At 41.0% G+C, this 25,406-nt stretch overlaps 1 protein-coding gene and 1 pseudogene across 1 annotated transcript in view; both read right to left on the reverse strand.

The window, feature by feature from the left end:
- OFD1 (OFD1 centriole and centriolar satellite protein) overlaps positions 1-25,406 on the reverse strand; it is a 47,039-nt gene that overhangs the window by 13,923 nt on the left and 7,710 nt on the right. Inside the window, 14 exon segments of the mRNA XM_066250247.1 lie at positions 254-365; positions 909-997; positions 1,000-1,032; positions 2,010-2,199; positions 3,156-3,247; positions 6,244-6,317; positions 8,237-8,356; positions 10,059-10,165; positions 12,379-12,552; positions 13,380-13,431; positions 13,433-13,514; positions 14,861-14,968; positions 18,294-18,324; positions 18,412-18,480. Coding sequence (XP_066106344.1) covers positions 254-365; positions 909-997; positions 1,000-1,032; positions 2,010-2,199; positions 3,156-3,247; positions 6,244-6,317; positions 8,237-8,356; positions 10,059-10,165; positions 12,379-12,552; positions 13,380-13,431; positions 13,433-13,514; positions 14,861-14,968; positions 18,294-18,324; positions 18,412-18,480 — 1,333 coding nt within the window.
- Positions 20,334-20,435, reverse strand: LOC136318006 (small nucleolar RNA SNORA8; annotated as a pseudogene).

Below are 25,406 nucleotides of genomic sequence, written 5' to 3' on the forward strand. Positions count from 1 at the left end.
ACACCGCTCCTATTTCGGGTGAGGCTCTCCCAAGCCATGTGGCACCTGCAGAAGCAAGTTACATTAGCTGATGACCCAGCTGGCTGGTATTCCTGAAATGGATAGAAGTTTTATTTCTAAGATGACATATTTCTATGGCTTTCCCCCTACGAGGAGAATTACTACAAACTCAATGAGAAACGATCACGGCATTTCCACATACTTCAGAAGTTTTACACACACGTACACATTTATAGGTTAAAATGCCACTAACCTCTCTGAGTTTCTTTCAGTTGCAATTTTAAATCAGTCACCTGCGTAGTTAACCTCTTTACAGAGGCATCATAATCTGGGGTCTGGGCCTTCAGCTTTGCAGAGGGCTCAATCTGAAAAGAGTCAGAGAGGGAAAAGAGGTCAGTGTGAAAGAAATCCCCGCTCACTTCCAAAGGCCCAATTCTCTCTCATCAGCCTTCTTCTCTTTCTTCTGCTTTGCCATTTCTGAGCAGCTTCGTGCTTGCAATCCACAGGTCCCTAGAAAACAACAGAACACACAAGTTTCCCACCTCCCTTTTCACTCATCTCAAAACACAGCGACTGAGGGCATGAGGCAGACACCAGAAAGAGGGTGCCACTATTTCTTTCTCAGTCACAGGGAGACTCAAGACAGAGACTACGAGCGGGCACTGCGACACCAAACACCATTCTGTGTTTACGCACACCTGCTTTCCTCTGCATTTCATTACTATAGTGACTGTAAAGCCGCATAATCCCTCAAGAAGTTTCTCAGATGACCACTGCCCCTTAACACGTCCGGGGAGTAACTTCTGATGTTAAAAATCAGTCTGATTGACGCCGGTGTGACATATGCCAAGTTCCACGTGGACAGAGTGGACTGGCCGAACACCGGGCCAAGGGAAGAGAGGACTCACCTCACTTTGCAGCTGTTTGTTCAGAGTTTCCTTGTGGGTTTTGAACTTGTGCCATAACACAAATGCAGTTATTGCTTTCTTTAATTCTGAAAATCTGCCATCTCAGGAGATGGCTCAGCTATACCTGAGAAGGTAAAAAGGCCTGGGGATGATCAACCGTAAGTTTTCTCATTTCACTCAGCAAAAGCAGCTCAAGAAATTTTAAATTCTTTTCTTTGTTCACACGTAATTAATATTATTTTAATTCTACTAAATGAACTTAAGAGCAATCCTGACTCACAAATTTCAGAATAAAAGAAGTTAATGCATGCAAATACAAACTTTGCTACTCTTCCTAGTCCTCCTCCAAGTCAAACAATTCTTTCAAACCCTTGAATTAATTTGAAAGGGCAACTCTTTCCTCTCCATGCACAGAGGTATAGAAGGGGCCCTCCACCAAAATCTGATGACGACTGCCCTGAGGTCAAACCCGATTTCTCATCTGTCAGCAGCGCTCGGGGGCCGGGCAGACAGCAGATGGAGTTCTGCCCCTGCAGTCCCTGGAGGACCCTCCAATAAAGGGCGACTCCGTAGGGCAGCCACAAGGGGCAGTGTAGCTCCCTGGGCCAGGGATGAGGCCGTGCAGTTATCACTCCCTGGGCCTAGATGGACTGCAGAGAATGAGCCGGCGCAGGCGCTGGGGAGCACAGGGCCTGGGAGAGACCGTCCCGCAATCACTGACATGTCGCCTGACTGAGAGGAGAGGCCAGCCCAGAGCCACCGTACACTGCGCGGGGAGGGTGGGCAACAGGGTAACAACGACCTCCCCCTCACTCATCCTCCTGCCCTTCCACCAGTGCACGGGTGACCCCACCAGCCAAACACGAGCAGCAGAGGGCGAGGGAAGACCAGTACCATCCAGAGAGGCAGATTTGTAGTTTAAAAATATTTCTTAGTGACACTACTAATTATGCAATAGAAAGCAACAATGAAGTAACTTCAAAGTGAGATTCTTCTTTTATAATTTTCCCAAATGAAGATTCCCTTGGAGGTACAGAGCACAGTGTCGTATTACTAGGCTACAGAGTTACAAAAACATGCAAACCAGGAAAAAGCACATACGGTTTAAGAGACGCAAGTTTTCATTTCTACTCTCTTCCAGTTGTTGTTTAAGTAACTTAGTTTGTGCCTGCAGCTCTACGTTCTCTTCCTTTAGAAGTGAGTAGTCACTCATCTCTTTCATCTTTTCCTTCAGCAGGTGGTTTTGCTTTGTTACTGCCGCAGACTGGGCTTTGACAGACTTGAGCTCAAGCTGGAATTAGAGAGAAACCTTGTGCTTGGACAGCAACCTGACAGTACTGCTCACAGAAAGGCTGGCAGGCCGCATTGAGCTGGAGTCACAGTTTAACTGAGGTCGCAGACAGAGGTCTGGCTCTCTGTAAGAATAAGACCCTGACTACAATAAAGGGAGTCATCTTAGCCCTACAGTTGGGGCAGCTGCCATTCGTCCAACTTCACACTTAGGTAGAACCCCGTCCTACAGAGCAATATTCCGATTAAGATTACCACCCCCTTTTCCAGATGCAGCAAAGGTCCCAATAGCAGTTACAGACTGTAGCAATATGTTTTTAAATATATGTGAGAGCATTCCGTTTCTTAGTATATTTCACGTTTGCATAGAAAAGCCTACAATTTTATCAAGTAAATGTCATTACAGCTGCAAAAATAAACTTTATATACAGAATATATTTAAGTACCTAAGACTATATGAATAAACAGAAATGAAGTTAACAGTGGCACGTGAAGAAATGCATCTCATTTTGTTTTTCTCAGCAGCATCCCGATGTAATGAAAGGAATCGGACCTATTGCTGATGGGAAAGAGAGGAGGCCGAGGCAGAAACTAAGATGCACTGGCCCCTGCTACGGACCAGGCACGTGAACCAGCCCACTGACGTCCCCTAACGCCATGGACTGTGGGCAACGCCCAGTGTTGAAGGAACTCGCCTGAGGCACACAGGCAGTAAGGAGAGAGACAGGAGTCAAGCAGGACCCCAAGCCCCAAAGGATGTCCGCTCCAAGCTTCCCTGGGAGACTAAGATGGAAATGAACAACTACTGAGTCAACTTAAGTTGGACCATCACCTTCTTAGTCATATAATAGTCGAAACACACCGAAAAGATAACTTAAGGTAAATTACGTATGACTGAACCTAAAATTTCATATTGCTTAACATCAATTTAAAAAAAATAACAGGCTTAACAATTACCTCAAGTTCTTTCACATAATTTGCAGAGTGTTTGAGTTCCTCCATCTTTGAATTAAGAGATGTGAGCTCCTCTTGCAAAAGTCTAGTTTTTTCTGAAAGAGAGAGCCAACCAATTAAACATATTTTCCTACTGAATACAAAACTCATTTAAGAATCCATGGCCAATATTTAAGACCTAATGAGCATTGTTTCATAATCTAAACTAGGAGATGTCAGAGTTACATATGATAGTTTAAAAACCAATGGGGCAAAGAAGGAGTAAGTCCCATTACCCAGCAAGTGCTGGGAAGTTACTTCTAAGAGTCACCTCTGTGCTGAACTTCCCTGTGCTACACACACCAGCCACACTCACAGCATGTGTTCAGACCCCTCATGCCGACAGATCAGAACTTCCTCAGAGACAAAGACTTGTCTTAGGATATTATAGTCACTGTTTTGTCATTTTCACTTTAGCTAATACAAGTCTATATAGCTATATCCTCAAAAAATAATTTGTACCTGACCTGTGCTGGCACAGTGGACAAAGTAATGACCTGGAATACTGAGGTCACCAGTCTGAAACCCCGGGATTGCCCAGTCAAGGCACCTATGAGAAGCAACTGCAAGTTGATGCTTCCTCCTCCTCCCCGCCCGTTCTCTAAAATCAATAAATCAAATTCTAAAATATAATACTTTGATGACAACATGATGGTACCAATTCCAAAAGAAGTCTTAGTCATCACAGAAAGTCACAAAGGAGCAGCCACACACTGGGTGACCTTACAGGTCAACATCAAGTAACCAGCCCTAGTTTACTCCAAGAATTCCCTTGAAATTTCCACCTAAAGTTCAACTTCTTGTTTCACAATAAAGTTCCTAGAACTATACTGAAATGTAATCTATCTGGAGACTGAAAAATTATCCAGTCCTGGGTTAACATACACAACAGTTTAGGGGGTTATATGTCAAGTGAAAATATCTTGAAGCATAAAAATATATTAGTCCTGACCAGGTAGCTCACTTGGTTAGAGTGTTGTCCCAATACGTCACAATTACAGATTCAGTCCCCAGTCAGGCAACACACAAGAATCAAACACTGGATGCACAAGTAAGTGGGACAACAAACTGATATTTCTCTCTCCCACCCCAGCCCTCCCTCTGCCTCTCTCCCTTCCACTCATTCTAAAATCAATCTAGGCCCTGGCCGGTTGGCTCAGCGGTAGAGTGTCGGCCCAGTGTGTGGAAGTCCTGGGTTCGTTTCCCGGTCAGGGCACACAGGAGAAGCGCCCATCTGCTTCTTCTCCACCTCTCCCCCTCTCTTTCCTGTCTCTATCTCTCTCTTCCTCTCCTGCAGCCAAGGCTCCACTGGAGCAAAGTTGGCCCAGGTGCTGAGGACAGCTCCATGGCCTCCATCTCAGGTTCTAGAATGGCTCTGGGTGCAACGGAGCAACACCCCAGATGGGCAGAGCATTGCTCCCTGGTGGGCATGCCAGGTGGATCCCAGGTGGGCACATGCGGAAGTCTGTCTGGCTGCTTCCCCACTTCTAACTTTGGGAAAATACAATAAATAAATAAATAAATAAATAAATAAATATCCATCTAAAATTATTTTAATACATATACACATAAGAAGTAAAAGAGCCTGACCAGGCGGTGGCGCAGTGAATAAAGCGTCAGACTAGGATGCAGAGGATCCAGGTTTGAGACCCCGAGGTCGCCAGCTTGAGTGCAGGCTCATCTGGTTTGAGCAAAGCTCACTAGCTTGGACCCAAGGTCTCTGGCTCGGCAAGGGATTACTCGGTCTGCTGTAACCCAACTACTGGTCAAGGCACGTATGAGAAAGCAATCAATGAACAACTAAGGTGTCGCAACAAAAAACTGATGATTGATGCTTCTCATCTCTCTCCGTCCCTGACGGTCCCTATCTATCCCTCTCTCTGTCTCTGTTAAAAAAAAAAAAGTAAAAGAAATAAGGAATTGTCACAGGAGAAAGGGAAGTTAAAATAAAGTTTTCCATAAGTAAAAAAAAACGAACTCTCATGGTTAAAACCACACTGAGATATCACCTCACACCTGTCAGATGGGCTACCATCAATAAGTCAACAAACAGCAAGTGTTGGCGAGGCTGTGGGGAAAGGGAACCCTCACACACTGTTGGTGGGACTATAAATTAGTGCATCCACTACAGAAAACAGTATGGAGGAGCCTCAAAATATTAAAACTAGAGCTGCCATATGATCCAGCAAGTCTACTTCTCAGGGTATCTCTGAAAAACACTACTTCAAAAAGACATACGTGTGCACCCGTGTTCACTGCAGCAGTACAGTAACAGCCAAGATACGGAAGCAGCCAGTTTCTCGTCACAAGAAACTTCCTAGAACTATTAACAGATAAGTGGGTAAAGAAGACGTGGTGCTTATATACACAACAGAATATTATTTATAACAATATAAAGGAATGACATCTTGCCATTGGTGACAACATGGATGGACCTAAAGGGTGTTATGGTAAGTGAAATAAATCAGAGAAAGATAACTACTATATAATTAACTTATACAATTAACTTATATGTGGAATCCAAATAAGAAAAACCAAATAAATCTTAAAAAAATCAAAAACAGACCCCCAGATACAGATAAGCTGATGGTTGCCAAAAGGGAGGGAGGGGGGTAGATGGGGAAAAAATACTGAATATACTACTTACTCTCAGTTTAATATATATTTCTTTTCTTATTAAAAAAACCCCAAAACATGTAAAGTTGGATAAAATCCTGCCGGTAAATCACTGACCTTTGTTAATATACAAAAGGTTAAAATACATGAAGGTTTGCCAAAGCACAGTGAAAGGCAATGATTATTTTTTATATCTTGTAAAATTAAAAGGTGTAATTTTATAGTAGCAATGAAGTATAAGCTTTTATATATACTGCTCACAAAAGTTAGGGGATATTTCAAAATGAATATGAAGCGATAAACTGTCCCTTAATTTTTGTGAGCAGTGTATATATAACACACACACACACAAACACACAACATATAACATGACCAATGTAGCAAGCTAATAACCTATATCAGAAATGAAAAGTACAGCCCCCTCCCCAAGAATCACCTTTATTCTTCCTTTCGTCTTCAACCAGTCTGTTCCTTCTGGCGATATAGTCATCCTTTAGCTCAAGTTGATACCTGAAAATCAGAATGGCTAAAAGTGAGATTTTTCTCCCTTTCCTGGAGAGATCATAGTCCATCAGTGTGTGAGCTTATCTATGGCACTGAACACGGCCATGCGTAATGTCAAGGTCTCTCAGTATACGGCCAGAGATTCAAATTCTGAGTATACAAAGTCCAGTAACAGCCTGATGCGATCCTGTAAACCAGGTCCCCAAAACTCATGTTATTGTGAGGTTACTGAGAACGGTAATTGCACATTGGTCTGGACTGATGCAAAAAAGTAAGTTAAATTTACATAGTATACAACTGACTCTAAATACCAAAAGTAAGAAGTCAGTTGCTTCCAGCCCTGGCCAGTAAGCTCAGTTGGTTAGAGTGCTGTTCCAATACGCCAAGGTTTCAGGTTCAATCCGCGGTCAGGGCACATACAGGAATAAACCACTGAATGCATAAAGAAGTGGAACAACACATTGATGCACACCTCTCTCTCCCTCCCTTCCTATCCCTCTAAAATTAATTTTTTAAAATACATAATTTTAGAAGCATTTGAGGTCTTGCACCCTGGTTTATGTATGTTATCAGTTTGGCTCAAATAAACTCTTATACGTTTGTTTTGTAAAAAGCAGTCAGTCACTTCCAACCCACCTCCTTGTCTCCCCTCCACTCCTACCAGAAGAACTCTGCCTTGGGTGCTGAGCACAGTACTGAGAGCCAACTGCCAACACTTTTATACCTGTGCTAGCAATACCAAAAGGCACATTTTCAAGCAGTTTTACTTATCTCGACCAACCGTGACTAGCAGACTTTCTGGTTCAGAGAAAGTAGCAAGGAAGAGAAGCACTCCTGTGGTGAGTACCTTCCGACACCAATACTTGCCAAAGTCTTAGAGGAGACCCAACGCAGACAAATAATACCAAACAGTTCATGATCTCCATGGCGGTGTCAAGTTACCAAACATGTATTCTGTTTTTCCTAAGAGTTTAACAGCTACAGATACTTTAGTGTTTGCTACTATATTTGAGAAGCTGACCTCAAATATGTAGAGAGATCACCCGTCATTTCAAAACTGACACATGGAAAGGTACTCTATTTTTTATTAAAATTATTTTAAAGAATAACCTTAAGAAACCTCTGCAAGTGCTATGCAATGGAATTATCAATAACAAATTATGGGCAAGGCAGCAGAAAGAGGTCAATGATTATGAAATACTAGAGCAGCTCACATGAGTCATCTCTTCACCAGGAATTCATTTACTCACGAATACTAACTGAACACTTATTATGTGCCAGGCATTACACTGAGCATTAGAGGAAAAGGTTACCAAATGGACTTAATGTCTCTGCATTAAGATATTTGTCACAATAACTCAGACTATAGGAAAGCCACAGTAACCACAGTTATCCTTATTTCCTTTTCTCTGTAGCACTTTTTTTGCCTCATATACTTAATTTCAGTTTGTTTCTTTCGATCCTGTCTTTGCAGAATCTTGAAGGACTACAAGGCATATGCTCACTGACAAATACTAACCCACTAGATAGAATAACTTATAAAGTGTCATATACCCCCATCCTAGTGGCAGTACCAGTGAGGTAGAGAAAAAGAGACATAAAAGTGATCATAATTCAAACTTCACAGCTCATCAGCAGTGCAAGTCACAAGGTGCCCTAAAAACTACAGCAAATCACAGGCCCCTGATACTTGTTAGAGAAGCTGTGAGTGAGAGCAAGCAGAGAATGTTATTGTCTGTATGTATCGTTTTCAAACTATCTGAACTCAAATACTCATGGGAAAGCCTTGACCGTCAATGAAAACAGGTATTTTCTTAAACATTAATTTTTTCACCATAAAATATTCGTCTTATCTACTTCATTACTGTTGCCATGTTTCCATCAACTTAATTCAAACATATTATTTCTTTAAAAATGCCAATTACTTTAGAATTTCACTCTTGAGCCTCTGGTCATAGGCTTCCTCCATATTCTCTATATTCAGCTCCCGTCTCCTAAGTGCATCCGTCACGCTTTTATTTTTTTCTTCTTGTAGCTTCTGGGCCCTGAAATTAGCAAAAATATAAAGAGCAAATAAAAAACTACAATACCTGAAATAAAGACAATAGGGGAAAAAATAACATGTGATTTTAGCTCCACAGACTAAAACTGTTCTGTGACTGTCACCACTGGGAAGTAAACAGAAAGAGCCAGAAGTCTTCCATCTATTCCATGAACTGACCAAGTTACGATGGTTCTCACACAGCAGATGGAACTATATACAGTGGCACCAGGCTGGAGGGAGCGTGAAAGCGTCAAGACCAAAATGCTTTTTCACAGAAGACGGTTCACACTTAGAAACGGTCAAAGGTGAGAAGTGGCCATAATCAAGGCAGAGGAGAAAGAATGATGTTAGGTCACAAAGCTACAAACCAAACTTAAGTTACTTTAGTGCTCGTTTCTTCCAAAAGACTGTTTCTGTGAGAGTTAATTGATTAACCCATAGGTATTAAAGGTAGAAGATTGGTTTTGGCATTTAATAATCTAGAGATTGAATACGGAAAAGAGTGCCGAAAGAGACAGCAAACGATACATGATCAATCACAACTTCCAAATACTGAAGAATGGAATGGTCTTCATAGACCTTAAATGAAGCACAGATCAATTCCAGAGCCAGGTAATCAGGTTCACGGGTACTTAGATCAGCCGTGAGAAGTGCCAGGGAACACTGACTATGCCAAGCAAAGGATAAAAGCGCAGTGTGTTAGCTCCCTCTGCTGACTAATCCGTAAAGCAAAGGAGCAGTGAAACAGTGGTTTTCAACTGCCGGTCCGCCAGAAATTTCGTGCCGGTCCACAAGAGTTAACCACCCTGATGCTGTATGAAGACTACAGAGGCTATAATCACTGGGTCTATAAGCTTCTTACAATATTAGGGTGGTTAACTGTTCTGCAGACTGGCGGCTGAAAAACACTGCAGTATACTACATGTATTACCTTATATGCTTAGCAGGGAGGAACAGTTAGGGGAAGTGGAGGTAAAGTGATAGTATAATCATAAGCTATCTCCACCCAAACTTCGTTAGTTTACCATTTCAGTACTGCCAAAAAGAGAGTACGGTTGGCAGAGAGGGAAAATCAAATGATTCAAGCCTATACAAATGAAAGAATGACATTAGTGAAGATGAAGACAAATCCTTTAATGAAATACAGGTATCTGTGAGTGTCAGTAGCAGAATCTAATAGGAAAAAAAGCTTATTCCATAAATTCAAGAATAATGAGCTTGCTATTTATCCCAGGTATGATTTGAAGAATGAAACATCTGTGACCACACAGAAAAAGTACACACATCTATCACAGGACAGTTTCACCCAGCACAAGTCAAGTGAGAGCCGTCGAATTTCCTTGGATAGCAGGCAGGTAAACGTCTCTGAAATTCAGTACCATGGGCACATGCAACCATTAGATTTGAATGAACATAAATGTGCAGTAGGATTCTTTAAAGAATTATTAGATTCTTCAAATTATTTGTCCGGTTTCATTGTAGTCTGATGATGGTATCACATTCTGCTTTTCATCCTAATGTCTAATATTTCAAAAGCGAGATCCTAGTCTTTGTTTCTCTTACGTTGTGCCTTTTAAAGCCAGGTGATAGCACCTTTATAACCAAGAACTCTACTTGGCAATTAGCATTAGAACACTTAGACATGTTTAGTTCTTTTTAATCTCATAGATTCTGAATATCCAAAATGAGAACATATTACTTACAATTCAAAAGCTTCAGTTCTTTGCTTCAGCTCCACTTCTCTGCCTCTTAGCAAATCTATATCTTTTAACAGAAGCTGCCTTTGAGCGTAAATTTCCTTTGTTTCCATCTGTACAGGAGAGCATTCATTTTAAGCAAGCAAGCTAAAAAAACAGATGTGAACTAATAGAGTGCTTCCTAAATTCCAAAAAAACAATCGATGTACGTACATTTAGAGTAACCATTTTACTTTCAAGAGGTTCCACTTCAAGGTATGCTTTCTGCCTGTATGGGCTGCACAAAAATTGCCTCTTTCCCCAAATGACTGTTAAGCTACGTTACCCTATAGTCCTAACATCCCTTGTGTAATTATACTACTTACCATCTCTCAAACACTTATTTAAAATTCTGATAAGTTCTACAGAGAAAACACAAAACAACAACAAAATGCACATTCAGCAATAAAACTTAACAAAACCAAATCCCCAAGGTTCAGTTGTCTGAAAGTTTCAATCCAAGGGTCATTACGACTCAGCATTAGCAAGCTCCTATGAACCCCTGAATAAACAGGCCATGCTTCCATTTGTGTGTGCACTGTGAGAATTTACCGATTATGTCAAAAAACACACTGGGAGCTGGATACAAAGACGGAGAGATGCTGTCCCATCTTTTAAAAACTTCACTTTACTAGGGGAGAGAAACAATCCTGCCACAACGTGATGATTTCAAAACCAGAATTCACGGTTCACGGCAAGAATGACGCCTAAATGAGGCCACAGTGGGAGGCAGGGAAGGCATCAGTAGGAGGTGACACTCAAGCTGGAGTTCGAAGGACAGGGCAGTTTTATCCGGGAGAGAAGGGGAAGGACATTCCAGGTGATGGAGAGAAGGCATGGTACTTTATGAGGACAATAGCCTTCTCCAGAACCTTCTGAGAATCCATTAACTAAATGGGGACTCGGGGCTGTTTACTAAGTGGTTGATCTGATCCAGGCAGTCACCCATCGTGAAGATGAAAGTGATGGTCTGAATACAATCCAATCATCTCAAAGACCTGCGCTTCCATCCTCCTCCTCCTCCTCCTCCTCCTCTTCTTCTTCATTATCATCATCACTAAAATGATTATCACCATCATCATAGCTAAAATGATCATCATAATAGCTAAAATGATGATCATCATCATCATAGCTAAGATGAGCCCAATTCCCAGAAATGCTCTACAAAACCAGAGAGGGGGTGCAATTACCATTAATAACCGGGTCTCACTGAGAAGCCCCAAGCAAGGGTTGATGCCAGGAGGAAGGCTCTGACTTCCGCCGTCTCCTGGTACCGTTGTTCTGGCTATACACAGGAAACCGTGCCCCAAACCCAGTCTGGTCTGACACACCCTTGGGACAGGAACCTGTTTTTCCGAAAGGAGTGGATCCAATCCCTCCTGCCGACACACACTTCCCGCCACTCCTCACCCTCTCCAGCTCCTGTCCAGTCACTTTCCCAGGTGACAAGCTCCAGTGGACACCTGGATGGTACTTGCAGTGCTGGACTCCTCTGCTCCAGGGACCTTCACCTTTGCTCTAATGGACGCACATTGTTTTTGGTGTCCAAATTCATCTGACACCTCAGCCTGCAACACTGTCCTCTTGGTCTCCCCTTATTCTTCCACCCACCAGTCTCCCCAGACCTACTCCGTGTCTGCGAGACTGCCCCGGAGCGCACCCTCCTCCCTAGATGAGTAGCCTCCTACCCTGTCCTCCGGGTCCCCTCACCATCGTGCCGAACCTGAGTCTTCAACTAAACAGGCTGCCTTTCTCAGCTCACATCGATTCAGCTAGCTCTGTAAGGCTCCATTCTCCAAATACCCTACCTTCGGGCCTCGCTGACCTTCCAAGCCCTCCTGAGAGCCACAACAGAACAGTCACCCACAGAACTTGGTTCGGTCTACTTCACCTCCAAGCTGCGGCCGCAGCAGGGCCCCCAAAACAGTTCAGCTGCCCTGTCTGCTTCTGAGCTGCTCTTCCCTGCCCCCGGGCAGCAACTTCCTAGCCCTGGTCCTCTCCTCAAGCTTGCTGCCTAATCTCACATCCGCCACTCACTCAGAGCAACTTCCACTCCTGACGCGGCCATTCCTACCCATTCTCCCTTCCGGCAAACCTGAGGAAGGAAATCTGCTAGGTTTTTCGAGGCTGAGTCTTGCTCGTGTGCTCTTGCCCACAGTTCCTTACTCCTCTAGGACCTGGCACCATGGACTGTTCCAGCAACTGCCCTGCCTCACTCCGGCACTGTGAGCCAATCTCCTAACAGCAGCAGCAAAGAGCCACCCAGTCAGTGACTTTAAAATATTACCTCCTGGTGCCTTTGAATTCTCTCAAGGGACATCTTTTCCCGAGAAAGGAGGGCTTCAGATTTTGCGTGAGAAGTTCTTTCCACGTCATTCCGTAACTGTGCTAATTCCTTCTCAGACTTTCTCTTCTCTTCCATTTTAATTTTTTCTATTTCACTATCTTTAAAATGCTTCAACTGCCAAGTGATCACAAATAATTGTAAATGCCAATAACGATACTAAAAAAATAGTAACAAGTTCTCCATGTTTAGGTTTAACATTCATGCTCTAAATAGTTAAATTCATCTTTAGTTTTGTCTCATTCACTGTACCTGCAGGATTCATTCAAAAGGCAAAAAGAAATGTCATCAAGTGGAAAGGAAAACAACACGCACATAAAGGCAGTATCACGTTCATTAATAGATTCTAGGTATTTTCCTATATACCTAAGATTAAGAATGGAAAGATATATAAAATGTCATTTTGTTAACAGTATCATTTAAATTTAAATTTTTTTTTTTTTACAGAGACAGAGAGTGAGTCAGAGAGAGGGATAGACAGGGACAGACAGTAACAGAGAGAGATGAGAAGCATCAATCATTAGTTTTTCATTGCACATTGCAACACCTTAGTTGTTCATCGATTGCTTTCTCCTATGTGCCCTGACCACGGGCCTTCAGCAGACCGAGTAGCCCCTTGTTGGAGCCAGCGACCTTGGGTCCAAGCTGGTGGGCTTTTGCTCAAACCAGATGAGCCCGCGCTCAAGCTGACGACCTCGGGTCTGGAACCTGGCTCCTCTGCGTCCCAGTTCGACGCTCTTTCCACTGCGCCACCGCTTGGTCAGGCTAAATTTATTTTTAATTCATTTTAGAGAGTAGAGAGAGAGAGAGAAGGGGGAGGAGCAGGAAGCATCAACTCCCATATGTGCCTTGACCAGGCAAGCCCAGGGTTTCAAAGCAGCAACCTCAGTGTTCCAGGTCGACACTTTATCCACTGGCGGACCAGAGGCCAGGCCTAAACTTACCTTTTCATGCATTTCTGCCTGAAGCTGCTGTTTTATTTCTCTCTTATATTCTTAGCTTCATTTCTAAAGATGCTAACTTTGGATGAGGAGGATAAGCACCTGCAAACTGATCATCAATAGCCTGCAGCTTCTTGGCTATTAAAAAGGAAAAAAATAAAGAGGGAATGAGGCTAGAGGAATGTTGTCAGTGAACAAGAGGCCAGAGGCCTGTTCAAAAGCAAAGAGCATATTTAGAAGAGTGTGCACGGATGTCTGCAGTTTACTGTAAAGTAATTTTTAAAAATTAAGATAAATGGACAGATAAGTGATAGAGGATATCTAGGTGTATAAGTGTTCACTGTAAAACTTTCAATTGCTTTGAATGTTTGAGAATTTTCATCATAAAATGTTAGAGAAAGAGAAATCAAAGTTTAAATCAGAAAACATCTCTTTCCAGTCTTGAACCGCCAAAGCAGAGAATTCTTTTATTGGTCCTTAGTGAGAGTCGAGTCATGTGTTCAAAATACTGACCTTCAAATAAATTAAAGACCTTGAGTTTCAAGTCTTCCTTTTGACAAAGGACACGGATGCCCAGAGTGTAAGCGACTCCCAGAGGGCTAAGCCACTACATAAAGGCATAACTGGGACTAAAGGCAGGGCTGCTGACTGTCTCATTGCAGTGCCCTCTGCAGCGGCCTGCGGCCCTCAAGCCGAACGTGCGCAGGAAGCAACCACACAGCTGAGTGCACACCCAGACCGGGAGCAGCAGCCCAGTCGTGTGAACACCAATGCCACTGAAGAGTATGTACAGGAGAAAACGGCTGACAGAAGTCGAGTAAGGTAACTCAACTTTTACTGTCTTACAAGTTAAAGGCACTGTGCTCCTTAAGAGTAAGGAAAGGCCCAGAAATGGATTCATCACAGCACGTGCGCCAGCTGTTTCCCTTCTCTCCGGAGCACACAACTGCAGGGCAGAGTGGCACTGCAGAAAGGCCACACAGCGGCACAGGCTCTGGGTCAGCCCACAGAACCTGGAGGCAGAACCAGGGCCTCCCGGACTGGGGGTTCCCAAGGGGCTTCCTTCCTCGGGCTACCTCTACCTTCTCTACTATAAAATGAAGCCACGGGCCACTGATGTCTCTAGAATATTCTCTAGCATGCAAATAGTATAGGATCTGCCCACGCTAGTAGCTATGAAATAAAGTAAAATCAGATACAGGAAGAGCCTCCCGGTGGAAGGTTCAACCCAACCAACAAGAATGTGGGTCTTTGCATCCCCACGGATTTTAGACAGTGTCGCCCTGGTGGTCGTGGAGGGAGGAGCAGCACTGGAGAGCAGGGCTGGTTCCTTCCAGCAGTGACAGCAGAGGAAACGGGCATGCTGTCTGCGGCTGACATCCCTCCCAGACTAGGACACACGTGTAACACAGTAAAGCAGGTCATCTCCTCCACTCAGAAGGGAAGCAGCAAGACTTAAACTTATGAAAGACGCCTACAATTACCAAGAGAGTCTTTGCTAGGAAACGTCAGACTTGTCTGGGTGTCCACGTCACAAGTTTCTTTATCACGATGATATTCTGCTACTTCTCTTAGAAACTCCAGGAGAAAACCTAAAAAACACAATGTATACAGTTTAGTCTCCAACTTTCTTTCATTCAAACATTGCTCAGACACTGTTTATAAAGTTTGGTTTTATAACATTATCCTTTCTTACATTACGTATCTTTTAAGAATAATTTCTGAGGGAAATTCTTTCTAAGCATGACACAAAAATCTAGAAGTGGTAAATAGAAATATTTAACAACATAAAATTAAGAACTTGTATATGGTATAAAATAAAAAGACAAATGATACACGGGAAAAGAAATCTGCTACAAAATGGACACAGTATTAATTTTCATATCAAAGAACTCTTATAAATCAGTAAGAAAATAAGAAAAGTGCATAAAAAGAGTTTATAGAAAAAATTTAATGTTCAATAACAAACAGAATAATAAATAAATGCAAATACATAGTACGACAGAGAAATCCGATTTTCCTAATACGAGTGCAAAGATGAAAACGCTGATCATACTTAAGTGTCGACAAGGGAGTGGGAAAATCAGCAGGCTCCGTCAGCAGGAGAAAAATCGATCAGTTACGTGCATGCAAAATACCCCGGTGGAGCACAGACAGGGAAGATAAGACCGAAGTCCCTGTCCCGGAACAGACAGCAGTGCAGGGCAAATATCTCCCGACATGCTTTCTGACCGTCTCAGTCTCTTCGTTGGAAGCCACCAATTTTTAAAATCTCTGCATTTTCACAGTGGCTATTTTATTGCTAGCAAAGAGTTCTATCCAAACTTTGCCATTAGGATGTCTGACATGTCTGCTCCTCCTAGTTTTTCTGAGTTTCAGAAGTTTTACGCCTGACCTCTGGTGGCGCAGTGGATAAAGCGTCGACCTGGAAATGCTGAGGTCGCCGGTTCAAAACCCTGGCTTGCCTGGTCAAGGCACATATGGGAGTTGATGCTTCCAGCTCCTTCCTCTGTCTCTCCTCTCTGTCTCTCCTTCTCCTCTCTAAAATGAATTTTTTAAAAAAAGCACCTCTTACCTAAGAGTGTGCCTTAAAAAATTTTTTTTAAATAAAAAAAAAGTTTTACTAGGATGCTGGGTGAAGCCCGGAGAAGCTGTTAGCCAGCTAGCTGTCTTTCTGAACCAGAAATATTTAAAGAGAGTATGTAAAAGTGAAAAGCTATTTTTAAAGATAATTATAAATACCTATAATAAGTGGACTATTTCTTATTATCCCTTTAAAGCCTTAATTTCTTTCTGAAACAATAGTTAAGCTACAGACACCTGCTATATACCTTAGACTTGTGCTGCTCAATATGATAACCACTATTCACATGTAGGCGTTTGAATTTAAGTTATAATTTCAGTTCTTCAGTCACACCAGCCATCTTTCAAATGCTCAACAGCCACATGTGGCTAGTGGCTACCGTATCAGACAGCAGAGACACAGTCATTCCCACTATCACAGAGAAGTGCACCGGATGGCACTGGCTTAGAATAAGTCTCTATCTAGCATCACTTACCGTACTGAAGTCCCACAGGCATGCCCTGCTTGGCAGGCAGTCTAGATGTCCCGTGATCCTATTTCCTTATCTCTGCTAACATTACTCCCAAAAGACCAGGCAACTAAGTCACACACTAATGGTTGGCAGGGAGTAGATACTCCAATGTTTGTTGAATGGTAAGTTCTGAATAAATGTCCTGGCGGGGGCAGTAGCAATGACAACGGACAAGATCCAGGCATGGACAACGTTCAAGTAGTACTACATAATGTTGCAGACTGTTGTAAAAACCTCAAGAATAATTATGCCTCACAGGCAACTTCCCAGCTTATGCTCACACAACAAAGTCCATTGTCAGCCTAGCCCATGCTTTCCCTGTCACAGCAGTTGTGGAGGAACAAAACTCAGTTTCACCCTTTCTATAGAGGGAAAAACCCAGCTCTTCCCTGCTAGGTCTCGCTTCCCTGCGAGTCTCCTTTCCTTTTACAGAGAACACGACATATAGCACAGCACTCTGTCACGTCCGGTCACCAAATGTGTGGGGCTTTTCCACATGCCCAACAACTCCGTGTGACCCCTCTGGGTATCTACAATTTAACTCAATTCCAATATGGTCTGTCCGGAGGTAGAATCAGATGCCACCGGTGATGGGCTCAGACCCACGCAGGCAAACGTGAACTTAGCTCTACCACTTTATTTAAGGATATGCTGAAGGAGCCAGGTGAATATCCAGATAGAAATGATACGTACGGTGAAAAGGTGTACGGAAGGGCACACAGCCTCTATGCCCCGGTGAAATGGTGTATGGAAGGGCACAGAGCCCCTATGCCCCGGTGAAATGGTGTACGGAAGGGCACGGAGCCTCTACGCCCCGGTGAAATGGTGTACGGAAGGGCACGGAGCCTCTACGCCCCGGTGAAATGGTGTACGGAAGGGCACAGAGCCTCCACGCCTCGGTGAAATGGTGTACGGAAGGGCACACAGCCTCTACGCCCCAGTGAAATGGTGTATGGAAAGGCACGGAGCCTCCACGCCCCAGCTGGACACACCGCTTGCCCAGCACCGCCAGGTGTTCAACTCAGTGGCTCTGCAAACCTCGGCTTTGGGGATTTTATGGAGACTTCATCACTTAGGTCTAATCAATCATGGACTCCACTGTTAGTCCTTCTCCCTTCTCAAGGGAATGCGGATGTGGAGTGAAAAGTCCAAGTCTCTAATCCTGGCTTGGTCTTTCCAGTGACCAGCCCTCACCCAGGAGACACCCAGGACCATCTGGGAGCCCACCCAGATTGCTCCATTAGAACAGAAGACACTCCTATCACCGAGGAAGTCACAAGGGTTTTAGGAGCTCGGTGCCAGAAACTGGAGGCAAAGACTGATACTGTCTCATAGCAGCTATGGAGTCTACAAAGGCGATTATCAAGGCCAAAATTAATTTGTCAGGCCAATATAAATACTTCAGACTAAAGACCTATAACATATCACGGAACACATATTTAATTCTTTAAGCAAGTATCAATACAATACTCTGTAAATCAGTATCTAGGATCTAAAGATACTTAGCCTAAGTTAGTTGTTTTTTGTGTGATTTCAACCTTGTAGAAACTTTCAATCCATTTGTGGGGCTACTAATACTGTCTGCAATTTTCTTGAGTATATAAAGCCATTATAAATTGAGATTTGAAGGAAATGATCTACATTTGTCAAAACAACAGATGAATTGTTCTGTTTATTTAAAAGGTCAGGTATTGTCAGTAAAAAAAAATCGTAATTCAAATTAGATTCCCTGTTCTTCTCCCTAAAAATTAGTTTCATACTTTTATAGGAAAAATACATGACAGAAATGTTACCATATCTCTACAAAGATGCAGACTCCTACCTCCTTGGTTTTCTTGATCAAATCCTGAAATCTGTTAAAAGAAAATATTTTATTTTTATTTGACTATTCAGGTATAATTAACAAGCCAAAGCAGGTTATAAAAATTCAGTAATCCTACCAGTGACTTGTAGAGACTGGAGTCAGGTTTGACTTTAATGTGTTGTAATAGATCCTGCATCATAAATTCCTTAAGGAAAAAAAAGATTAATTAAGCAGACATTACATCAGTGTTTAAATGAGGAATTAGGATGTTTCTAAATATATGACTAAGAATTATCTTCACATTAAATAAAAATAAAATTAAAACTGTGCTAATAAAAAAATTGAAGCTCTTCCTTATACTATTAAATAAATTAAAATAAATATATTGAGGTCATATACATAAAATATTTTTGTTGATCATGTAATTAACCTCCAAATACTTCATAATGAAGATGATATGCCTAACAGAAATGACAGAAATGGCTTAATGCCTTATGGATGACAAGCACTCCAATATCAAATGAACCAATGAATACATAAGTCAATTCCAGGGTCCTTTATTGCAATTAATTATTTTAAAGGACTATTGCATCAAAATGTAAATAAAGTAAATTCTTACTGTCTTTACAAATATGAATGATTAAAGTATATGGAAAATAGCTTTAAACAGATATTTTGAGTAGCTATTCTTTTTTTTTCTTTTTCTTTTTTTTCCTTATTAATTTTACTAGGGTGACATCAATTAATCAGGGTACATATGTTCAAAGAAAACATGTCCAGGTTATCTTGTCAATCAATTATGTTGCATAACCATCACCCAAAGTCAGATTGTCCTCCGTCACCTTCTATCTAGTTTTCTTTGTGCCCCTCCCCCTTTTCCTCTCCCTCCCCCCCCATAACCACTACACTTTTATCAATGTCTCTTAGTCTCGTTTTTATGTCCCACCTACGTATGGAATCATGCAGTTCTTGATTTTTTCTGATTTACTTATTTCACTTCGTATAATGTTATCAAGATCCCACCATTTTGTTGTAAATGATCTGATGTCATCATTTCTTATGGCTGAGTAGTATTCCATAGTGTATATGTGCCACATCTTCTTTATCCAGTCTTCTACTGAAGGGCCTTTTGGTTGTTTCCATGTCTTGGCCACTGTGAACAAGGCTGCAATGAACATGGGGCTGCATGTGTCTTTATGTATCAATGTTTCTGAGTTTTGGGGGTATATACCCAGTAGAGGGATTGCTGGGTCATAAGGTAGTTCTATTTGCAGTTTTTTGAGGAACCACCATACTTTCCTCCATAATGGTTGTACTACTTTACATTCCCACCAACAGTGAATGAGGGTTCCTTTTTCTCCACAGCCTCTCCAACATTTGCTATTACCTGTCTTGTTAATAACAGCTAATCTAACAGGTGTGAGGTAGTATCTCATTGCAGTCTTGATTTGCATTTCCCTAATAACTAATGAAGATGAGCATCTTTTCATATATCTGTTAGCCATTTAATTTCTTCCTGAGAGAAGTGTCTGTTCATGTTCTCTTCCCATTTTTTTATTGGATTGTTTGTTTGTTTGTTTGTTGTTGAGTTTTATTAGTTCTTTGTATATTTTGGATATTAGGCCCTTATGTGAGCTGTTGTTTGAAAATATCATTTCCCATTTAGTTGGCTGTCTGTTTATTTTGTTGTCAGTTTCTCTTGCTGAGCAAAAACTTCTTAGTCTGATGTAGTCCCATTCATTTATTTTTGCCTTCACTTCCCTTGCCTTTAGAGTCAAATTCATAAAATGCTCTTTAAAACCAAGGTCCATGAGTTTAGAACCTATGTCTTCTTCTATGTACTTTATTGTTTCAGGTCTTATATTTAGGTCTTTGATCCATTATGAATTAATTTTAGTACAAGGGGACAAACTGTAGTCGAGTTTCATTCTTTTGAATGTGGCTTTCCAGTTTTCCCAGCACTATTTGTTGAAGAGGCTTTCTTTTCTCCATTGTGTGTTGTTGGCCCCTTTAGCAAAAATTATTTGACCATATATATGTGGTGGGGTTTTTCTTTTATACTATATCAATAGAAATACCAGGTTTAGCATGCACAAAGCCAAGAAAACCAACGATGCCAGATACTGAATTTCTATTGCACTGTGCTTTGAACACCGAGCAGGAATATATATGTCGTTTTATTTCTGGATTTTCTATTCTGTTCCATTGGTCTGAATGTCTATTTTTATGCCAATACCATGCTCTTTTGATTGTCGTGGCTCTATAATATAGTTTGAAGTCAGGTATTGTAATGCCCCCAGCTTCATTCTTTTTCTTTAGGATTGCTTTGGCTATTCGGGGTTTTTTATAAAGTTCCAGATAAATCTGATAATTTTTTGTTCCATTTCTTTAAAAAATGTCATTGGAATTTTTATCGGAATTGCATTAAATTTGTATATTGCTTTGGGTAATATGGCCATCTTGATTATATTTATTCTTCCTATCCAAGAACAAGGAATATTCTTCCATCTCATTGTATCTTTTTTGATTTCCCTTAACAATGCTTTGTAATTTTCATTATATAGGTCCTTTACATTCTTTGTTATGTTTCCTAGGTTTATTTTTTTTGTTGCAATCATGAAGGGGATTGGTTTTTTTAGTTAGTTCTCAAATTTTTCATTGTTGGCATATAGAAAGGCTATGGACTTTTGTATGTTCATTTTGTATCCTGCGACCTTACTGTATTGGCTTATTGTTTCTAGTAGTCTTTTTGTAGATTCTTTGGGGTTTTCAATGTATAGGATCATATCATCTGCAAAAAGTGATACCTTTCCTTCTTCTTTTCCGATATGGATGCCTTTTATTTCTTTGTCTTGTCTGATTGCTCTGCCTAGAACCTCCAGCACCACATTAAATAAGAGTGGAGAGAGTGGACAACCCTGTCTTGTTCCTGATTTAAGGGGGAAAGCCTTCAGTTTAGTGCCATTTAATATGATGTTAGCTGATGGTTTATCATATATGGCCTTTATCATGTTGAGATATTTTCCTTCTATACCCATTTTGTTGAGAGTCTTAAACATAAAATTGTGTTGTATTTTATCAAATGCCTTTTCTGTATTTATTGATAAAATCATGTGGTTTTTGTTATTTGTTTTGTTGATATGGTGTATTATGTTAACCGTTTTATGTATGTTGAACCATCCTTGAGATTCTGGGATGAATCCCACTTGATCATGATGTATTATTTTTTTAATGTTGTTGTATTCGATTTGCTAGTATTTTGTTTAGTATTTTAGCATCTGTATTCATTAGAGATATTGGTCTGTAGTTTTCTTTTTTTGTGCCATCCTTGCCCGGTTTTGGTATGAGGGTTTTGTTGGCCTCATAAAATGTGTTTGGAAGTACTGCTTCTTCTTCAATTTTTTGGAAAACTTTGAGTAGAATAGGAACCAAGTCTTCTTTGAATGTTTGATAGAATTCACTAGTATAACCGTCTGGGCCTGGACTTTTATTTTTGGGGGGGTTTTTAATATTTTTTTCTATTTCTTCCCTACTAATTGGTCTGTTTAGGCTTTCTGCTTCTTCTTGACTCAGTCTAGGAAGGTTGTATTGTTCTAGGAATTTATCCATTTCTTCTAGGTTGTTGAATTTAGTGGCATAAAGTTTTTTCATAGTATTCTACAATAATTCTTTGTATATCTATGATGTCCGTGGTGATTTCTCCTCTTTCATTTTGGATTTTGTTTATATGAGTTCTTTCTCTTTTTTCCTTGGTAAGTCTTGCCAAGGGTTTGTCAATTTTGTTGATCTTTTCAAAGAACCAGCTCCTTGTTCTATTAATTTTTTCTATAGTTTTTCTGTTCTCTAATTCATTTATTTCTGCTCTGATTTTTTTTTCCTGAAGCTGGAAACGGGGAGAGACAGTCAGACAGACTCCCGCATGCGCCCGACCGGGATCCACCCGGCACGCCCACCAGGGGCGACGTTTTGCCCACCAGGGTGCAATGCTCTGCCCCTCCGGGGCGTCGCTCTGCCACGACCAGAGCCACTCTAGCACCTGGGGCAGAGGCCAAGGAGCCATCCCCAGCGCCCGGGCCATCTTTGCTCCAATGGAGCCTTGGCTGCGGGAGGGGAAGAGAGAGACAGAGAGGAAGGAGGGGGGGTGGAGAAGCAAATGGGCACTTCTCCTATGTGCCCTGGCTGGGAATCGAACCTGGGTCCCCCGCACGCCAGGCCGATGCTCTACCGCTGAGCCAACCGGCCAGGGCCTCTGCTCTGATTTTTATTATCTCCTTTCTTCGGCTGGTTTTGGGTTGTCTTTGTTCTTCTTTTTCCAGTTCCTTAAGGTGTGAAGTTAAGTGGTTCACTTGGGCTCTCTCTTGTTTGTTCATATATGCCTGAAGTGATATGAACTTCCCTCTTATCACTGCTTTTGCTGCATCCCATAGATTCTGATATGTCGTATTGTCATTTTCATTTGTCTGTATATATCTTTTGATCTCTGCGCTTATTTCTTCTTTGACCCATTCATTCTTTAAAAGTATGTTGTTTAGTTTCCACATTTTTGTGGGGTTTTTTTCCTCTTTTCTGCAGTTGAATTCTAGTTTCAAGGCTTTATGATCAGAAAATATGCTTGGTACAACTTCGATTTTTCTGAATTTGCTGATGTTGTTTTTGTGGCCCAGCATATGGTCAATTTTGAGAATGATCCATGTACACTGGAGAAAAAAGTATACTCTGTCACTTTGGGATGAAATGTCCTGTAGATGTCTATCATATCTAGGTGCTCTAGTGTTTCATTTAAGGCCAATATATCTTTATTGATTCTCTGTTTGGATGACCAATCTAGAGCCGTCAGCGGTGTATTGAGGTCTCCAAGTATGATTGTATTTTTGTCAGTTTTTGTTTTAAGGTCAGTAAGTAGCTGTCTTATATACTTTGGTGCTCCTTGGTTTGGTGAATATATATTAAGAATTGTTATGTCTTCTTGATTCACCGTCCCCTTAATCATTATGAAATGACCATTTTTGTCTTTGAGTACTTCTGCTGTCTTGTAGTCAGCATTATCAGATATGAGTATTGCTACGCCTGCTTTTTTTTATGTTATTTGCTTGGAGTATTGTTTTCCAGCCTTTCACTTTGAATTTGTTTTTATCCTTGTTGCTTAGATGAGTTTTTTGTAGGCAGCATACAGTTGGATTTTCTTTTTTAATCCATTCTGCTACTCTGTACCTTTTTATTGGTGAGTTTAATCCATTTACATTTAGTATAATTATTGACACTTGTGAATTCCCTATTGCCATTTCATACATTGCTTTCTGTTTTGTGTCTTGTTTGATTCTTCTTTCGTTTTTCTATCTTTTGTTTTTGTTTGGTTGTATTCCATACATCTTTCCTCTGTTGCTACCTTTTTTAAATCATGTGCTTCTGTGGTTTTTTCAATGGTAGTTACCATTAAGTAATGAAAAGGGTTCCTACCCTGTTCATTGTAATGCACTATCTTGTGAGTATTTTTGCACTCCATTGTCCTTTGCTACTGTTAATCTCCGCCCTCTCCCCTTTTTTTTGTTGTTGTCACAGTTTAAATTTGGTTTTATTGTGTTCTTGGTGGAGCTTTTACTTGTGGTTTTGTTTTGTTTTGTTCTTTGTATCTGGTTGGAAAACCCCCTTTAGTAATTCCTGGAGTGGGGGTTTTCTGATGATAAATTCCCTCATCTTTCCTGTATCTGTGAATGTTTTTATTTCTCCTTCGTTTTTGAAGGATAGCTTCGATGGGTATAGTACTAATGGCTGAAAGTTCCTCTCTTTCAGGACTTTAAATGTTGTGGTCCCCTCTCTTCTAGCTTGTAGAGTTTCTGTTGAGAAATCTGATGATGATCTAATGGGCCTTTCTTTATATGTTGTATTTTTCTTTTCCCTGGCTGCCTTGAGAATTTTTTCTTTTTCGTTGGTTTGTGCCAATTTCATTATGATGTGCCTTGGAGTAGGTTCGTTGGGGTTAAGAAAACTCGGAGTTCTGTTTGCTTCTTGAATTTGAGTCTTTAGTTCTTTCCACAGGCTTGGGAAGTTCTCATCTATTATTTGTTTGAATATGTTCTCCATTTCATTTTCTCTCTCTTCTCCCTCTGATATACCTATTATTCTTATGTTATTCTTTTTGATGGAGTCAGACAATTCCTGTAGGGCTTTTTCATTTTTTTTTAATTTTTGAGTCTCTTTCTTCTTCTCTCTGTTGTGCCTCAAGTGGCTTGTGTTCTATTTCTCTAATCTTACCTTCTATCTGGCCTGTTCTATTAGCTAAGCTTGTTACTTTGTTTTTCAGCTTGTGAATTGAGTTTTTTATCTGTTTTGTTTTTATAGTTTCAATTTCCTTGGTAATATATTCTTTGTATTCATTGAGTTGTTTTCTGAGCTCCCTAAATTGCCTTTTTATGTTTTCTTGTATATCTCTGAGTATTTTTAGGATTTCTATTTTAAATTCTCTGTCATTTAGCTCCAAGTTTTCCAATATATTAAATTTTTTCTCCATAAATTTTTCCTCATCTGCCTGACCTGTGGTGGCGCAGTGGATAAAGTGTCAACCTGGAAATGCTGAGGTCGCCGGTTCAAAACCCTGGGCTTGCCTGGTCAAGGCACATATGGGAGTTGATGCTTCCAGCTCCTCCCCCCTGTCTCTCTCTCCTCTTTCTCTCCTCTCTAAAATGAATAAATAAAATAAAAAAATAATTATCAGTAAATTTTTCCTCATCTATCTGTGCTACCTCTCTGGCTTTTGTATCCATGATATTCGATTTCCTTTTCCTTAATGGTATCTGAGGGTGGTTTTGTTGATATTATTAATGAGAATTAATGAAGAATAAAAAGTAAAAAAAAAAAATATTATTCCCCCCCCCATTTTTTTCCTCTCCTCTCCTCTCCTCTCCCCTCCTTATTGAGAAAATCTTGTGGTGAACTGTGAATTATATTTTGTGCTAAATAGAACAAAAACTACCTACAATGGAAGGCCTGAGTTGGGGAGAAGTGATAAAGGGGCAAAAAAGGGGGTATGGACCCACAAAATGCAAAAAAGGAAAAAATTGGGGCAAGAATAAAATGACTTGCTTTTAGGTGATGGTTGACTAAGAGATATGATGAGAGAAATAAGAGGGAAAC

The sequence above is a fragment of the Saccopteryx bilineata genome, chromosome X (assembly GCF_036850765.1).
Source record: "Saccopteryx bilineata isolate mSacBil1 chromosome X, mSacBil1_pri_phased_curated, whole genome shotgun sequence".
NCBI lineage: Eukaryota > Metazoa > Chordata > Mammalia > Chiroptera > Emballonuridae > Saccopteryx > Saccopteryx bilineata.